Raw genomic sequence first — 5,446 nt, forward strand, 5'->3', positions numbered from 1 at the left:
CCGCGTCGGCCGGCACTTCGTCGTCGGCCGGCTCCGGCGGCGGCGGAGGCTCGGGGCGCAGCGGCGCCAACTGCCCGCCGTCGATGTTCTCCGACCTGCTGCTGTTCGGCCTGCCGACGGTGATGGCCTACACGGGCTGGGGCAGCGTCAAGTTCGACTACTCGACCCTCAGCTGCTCGTTCGCTCCGTTACCGAGCCTCTACTGTCTCTTCACCATGGAGAACTCGATGGAAGCTTCAGGTATGTGTAGATCGTGCCGAGCTGCTCGTCGCGTCCCTTCCGAAACTAACGCCCTGTGATGGTGTGTGTGTTGTTGTTGTGTGTGTCGTGTGTGTGTGCAGTTTACCTGAAAGCAGCGGAGGATGAGGACGCCATGAAGGCCAAGGGCGGTCGGGACAACCACAACAACAGGAAGGAGAGAAGGGAGCTGCTCACGCCTGCGTGCGTGATGGCTGCCGGCTACGTCAACGGATTCCTCAACGAGTGCTGGCAGAAGTACTCGCACACAGCGCCGGTCTTCTCCTTTCTAAAGGGACGCGGCAGCGGCGCATACAACAACGCTGCCGAGACGTGGGCCAGCGGCGGCGACGGCGATGCCGGCGACAGCTACAGTCGAAGCGGCAAGGGATCGACCATCGGCCACTCGCGTGGCCGCGCAACACGGGAGCGTAGCGGCAGCACCGCCAGCGCCCTCAGCGCCCCCATCATCCCCGTCATCAGTGCCACTACTCTTCCTGACGTACGCCTCCTTTTTCCGTGTGTTGGCGAGCAGTGTGCTAACAACGACAACTACGACGTGTGCAGTTGGCGGTGGTGGAGCTCTCGTGCCGAGCGTTGGGGCACGACTGCTGCGAGTTCATGGTGTGCGTGCGGAGTCAGGTGGAGCGGTGCGCCAGGACCTACCTGGAGAGCCGAGGCCGCGGCGGGTCCGCGGCGCTCGCCGGCGTGCCGCTGGTGGACATCCTCGCGGCCAAGGACAAAGCCGACGCCGACGCCAGCGCCAAGAGGAAATCAGACAAGACGCGCAAGTAGCGAGCTGTGTGTACATGTATATCGAATCTCTCATCTTACCACCCACACCAACGATCGGTCGCGCTACTGGCCTGGCTCGTTGTGTGGTGGCCGCGTCGAACCGGAAGAGAACATGCAGCCGGCGTGCTGGATGACCTCAGACGACGCAAAGTGTCCGCTTGCCACGCACTGCGCCAGGTGGTGGTGGTGGGCGAACACTTCTTTGGTCTTGGGGTGGTGTCTGTGGACGAACGCGGCGAGGAAGCCGCCCACGAACGCATCACCGCTGCCGATGAGGTCCACGATCTTCTCCTTCGGCACCACCGGCACTGCGAACACCGAGGCCTGACGCCGGCGTAGAGCAGGGTCAGCCCCGCCTGGGCCTCGGCAAGGGGGAATGAATATTGGGTGATTGGAGGGAGGGGGGGGGGCAAGTGGGTACCTGGCCCTCGCAGGCAACGACGGTGGGTTGAGTGCCTCGGGTGACGACCACGATCGACGTGTCGGAGCCGCGGCGGCGAGACAGGATGAGGGCGGCCTCCTCGGGCGTCTGGGCCGGCGCGAGTGCGAGCGCCTCCTTCTCCTTGGCGAAGACGACGTCGGCCAGGGGAAGCAGTCGGAGAATGGCGTCGCGGTGCTTGTTGACCACCGAGATGTTGGAGAGGTTCACCACGACGCACTGTGTGCACGGCCACCCAGCCAGGCACGTGCGGGTGAGCCTCCAACACAATTCCGATGCGATGCGAGTAGTGGGCGGTGAGAGTGGTACCTTGCTCTGGTCTTTGCTTCGCTGAGCCAGCGCCAGGAGGTGGTCCGCCGCGAAGGCCAGGAACGCGCATTCCAGATAGACATACGACGCGCCATCAATGACCTACACACACTTCGTGAGCCTACAAATGAAAGGCGGCCGACCGACTCATCACGCACCTGCTTTGTGTCTTCGGCCAACGAGGCAAAGTCGAACGTCTCGGAGGCGCCAGCGGTGAATAATTGATGTCTGTTCGGGACGGGCGGAGAGTGGGTCAGTGTGTGTACGAGTACGCGCGCGCGGGTGGCGGGCGTTGGGGTGTGCGTGAACCGTCGGTCTTCTTTGTCCCCCGCGAGGGTCAACGCCAAGCAGTTGCCCGTTGCGTGGCCGGGCGTGCCAACGTAGCAAAACGCGGCCGCGCTGCCCTCGGCCTCGACCTCTCTCCTACAAAACACGCCGAGAGGGAGTGGTGTAAGTGGGAAGAAGTGTAAGTGGGCCTCGTCATCACGATCGGGGAGCGAACCGAAGCAGTCGGGCAAAGTCATCGTCGCCGACGCTGCCCACAAAGGCGCACCTGTGCCCTGCGCCCAGCAGCCACTGGGCATGCGTGCGGTGAATGGCCATTTCAGGTCAGCCACGACAAAAGAGGGGAGAAACGCTGCAGCGACTGGCACCGCACCTGAGCGACCCGGATGACGTTCTGGGTGGACCCACCGGCCGAGTACTGGATGCGTGCCCCGCTGTCCACGGCCTCGCGATACCTGGCGTGCAGTGCCCGGCGAATGCGCGTGTAAATGAAAGATGCAACGCAGCGATGCGGTTGGGTTTGGTGTGCGTACAGTGCGTGGGCGCGATGGCAGTCGGTGGTGACGCTGAACTGCCTCAGTGCCAAGCCCCGCCTGCAGCAGCCGATTAGATGCGAGTGCAAAGAAAGAAATGAATTGGCGAAATAAATGCGTTGGGTTGTATACATACGTGGCCAAGAACTCCTCACTCACTGCCGCCTTGATGTCGAGGATGGGGCACCCGAGGCCCACCAGCACAGGCCTGCTTGCTTGTTCCATGTTGACGCCACGTCAGCAAGGAAACAAAGGAAAAAAGGAAACTCAAAGAAATCAGAAGCACCAGAAGAGAGAGCAAACTTCTCCCACCACGAGGGGGCGTGCACTGATCTGCCAACAAAAGAAGCAGAGAGCAAGGAGCTTCAAGTAGCCTCGCGCAGGCGGTGGATTCGAGGTGATGTCGTGGTACAACAAAATCAAGTCGAATCTGCCGGCGCAGGTAGCGGGTATCAATCTCGAGAATGCACTTCAGGCGGTAGCCTCCCCCGCGGCCAACGCTATGCGCTCCTCCACAGACGGAGGTCCGTCCTCCCAGGGCGGCTCGCCCCCGCCCTTTCCCTCGCTCTCCCCCTCCACGCCCGCCGCAGCTCCAGCCCCAGCCGCGGCTCCCCCGGCAGGCGATAACGTACGCTCTTCTTTTTAAACCACCAACACTGGCACTCGCGCTGATGTATTTCTTGTGTGTGCGTGTGGTGTGTGCGGTGTGCACAACACAGACACCGATGAGGATATCCCTGGACTCGGCGTCGAGGGAGGAGCTGGTCAACTTTGTGAAGAGGCAGGCCATCGCCGTCAAGAAGCGCGACGAGAAGATCTCCGGTACAGCTGACCTGTGCCGGGCACTTGTTTCGGGCGGAACCGCTCATGTGTCGTGGTGTGTGTCGTGTATCTGTGTTGTGTGTGTTGTGTTGTGTGCAGAGCTGGTCGACGCCTACAAGCGGCTCGCCAAGGAGCGAAACGACTTCAAGGCCAAGATCGAGGAGCGCGACAAGGAGGACGAAGCCATTCTCAACGCCGACGTCGGCCTTGCGCCGCCGCCACCTGAAGACGACGACCGCCCCAATGGCACCGATGCCGCCGAGTCCAACGGCGCCGGCGGAAACGACGTCGAGAGCGAGCTCGCCAAGCAGCTGGGCAGCGGCCAAGAGAACGGCGAACAGCAGCAGAGTGGCGATGACGACAATACCGAGCCCAGTGGCAGCGTAAATGATGCCAAAAGCGGTGACGACGGTGGCACGGTGTACCAGATCGACGAGGAAGAGCGCGAGAAAGAGGCGCGCAGGAAGGAGCTCGAACGCCAGCGTGAGGCGGCCTACCAGGCGCGGCTCCGGGAGCTGGTGCGCGAGGGGCACGTACTGCGGCGGACGGTGCGCGAGGCGCGGGAGCAGGCCGCGGAGAAGGAGCGCGCGCTTGTCGGGCGCGTGGAGGAGCTCGAGCAGCGGGTGCAGGAGCAGAAGGACCTCTACGACACCCTGCAGACCAAGTCCGGCGAACAGATCGAGCGGCTCGCGACCGAACTCCAACGTAAGTCGCATGGTCATTCCTGCCTTCTTGACCTACGGCGTCACCAACACACACACACACACACACACAACACACAGGGATGGCCGACAGTGAGGTGCGTGCCAAGGCCGAAATGGAAGCCCGGCACAAGGAAAAGGTGGATGAGTTGGAGGGCGAGCTGGCCAAGCAGAGGGACGCCCAGAAGGAGTTGTTCGAGGCCGGTCAGCGGCGTATCAAGGTAAATCTCGGTTTTGCCGGGGAGGTTTAGCTCCTATTTATTCTTATTATTGTATTACGCATTGGTTGGGGCACAGGAGCTGAACGCCGAGCTGGAGGACAGCCACGCTAAGGCGAAGGAGCTGGGCGAGGACCTTCACAAGGCCCAGGAGTCCCTGGCTGGTGCGTTTTACTTGGCTCACGCACACCCGCACACGACACGCAACACACGCGACACACGCAACCCATGAAACATAGTTTGGCTTATGTACCCACGATGCCCTATCATTCCCGATTTTGCCAGAACGAGAGCACCAGTTGGTGTCCCTGCAGAAGGACAAGGAAGTGGAGCTTCAGGGCCTGCACGACACGCTCATACTTATGAGGAACGAGGCCCAGGTATCGCTCACATCCCGTCTGTCCAGTGCGCTTCGTGTGTCGTGTGTGTCGTGTGTGTCGTGTGTGTGTCGTGTGTGTCGTGCGCTGTCGAGTGCAACGTGCTGTGTCGCGGTTCCGATCTTGACACGACTGGCGCTCTGCCTAGGCGATGGGAGTGGAGAGCGCCAAGCTCAAGGACGAAATCGCTAAGTGGCAGCGCGAAGCGGCCGACAGGGCTGCGCTGGCCACCGAGCTGCAGGCCCTCAAGGAGCGCCAAGGCCAGGAAAGCGACGCCAGCGAGCAGACCCGCCAGGCCGACCTCAAATCCATCGCCGACAAGGAGAGCCGAATCCGAGAGCTCGAGGAGGTCGTGGCCCGGCTCTCCAGCGCCGAACGCGCCGAACTCGCCGAGCGCCCGCCCACCGATCAGGGGGACAGCGAAGCGCTGGCGGCTGCGCGTGCGAGGATCGCCGAGCTGGAGAGCGAAGTGGAGGCGCTTCGAAACAACGGACAGGGTGGCGGCGGAGAGCAGACGAGCGACTGGATCGCCGAGAAGTCGGAGCTGGTGCGCCAGGTCGAGGAGCTGAAGCAGACGCTCGAGGCCGGCCAGCAGCGGACGAGCGACGGGGCGGCGGGAGCGGAGGAAGCAGAAGAGAGCCGACAGAGAGAGCGGGAGAGGCTCGACGAAGAGAGGCGGGCGCTCGATGAGGAGCGCGAGCGGCTGGGAGAAGGAGAAGGACGAGACCCA

General features: G+C 62.7%; 2 protein-coding genes and 1 pseudogene across 2 annotated transcripts; 2 read left to right on the forward strand and 1 right to left on the reverse strand.

Annotated features, from left to right (window-relative positions):
• Positions 1 to 83: 83 nt before the first annotated feature.
• Positions 84 to 1,032, forward strand: ACA1_351140 (uncharacterized protein; the record flags this gene model as incomplete). The annotated part of the gene is made up of 3 exons (XM_004333062.1): positions 84 to 240; positions 342 to 739; positions 805 to 1,032. 3 exons carry the CDS (start codon positions 84 to 86, stop codon positions 1,030 to 1,032), a joined length of 783 nt encoding a protein of 260 aa, XP_004333110.1.
• A 63-nt stretch (positions 1,033 to 1,095) lies between these two features.
• ACA1_351150 (kinase, pfkB superfamily protein) lies at positions 1,096 to 2,823 on the reverse strand (the record flags this gene model as incomplete). Its single annotated transcript, XM_004333063.1, has 9 exons — positions 1,096 to 1,356; positions 1,454 to 1,690; positions 1,781 to 1,882; positions 1,939 to 2,008; positions 2,090 to 2,203; positions 2,283 to 2,356; positions 2,439 to 2,520; positions 2,599 to 2,658; positions 2,735 to 2,823. 9 exons carry the CDS (start codon positions 2,821 to 2,823, stop codon positions 1,096 to 1,098), a joined length of 1,089 nt encoding a protein of 362 aa, XP_004333111.1.
• Positions 2,824 to 2,998: 175 nt separating this feature from the next.
• ACA1_351160 lies at positions 2,999 to 5,444 on the forward strand (annotated as a pseudogene).
• Positions 5,445 to 5,446: the final 2 nt, after the last annotated feature.

Source organism: Acanthamoeba castellanii (assembly GCF_000313135.1).
Source record: "Acanthamoeba castellanii str. Neff unplaced genomic scaffold scf7180000084695, whole genome shotgun sequence".
Lineage (NCBI taxonomy): Eukaryota > Discosea > Longamoebia > Acanthamoebidae > Acanthamoeba > Acanthamoeba castellanii.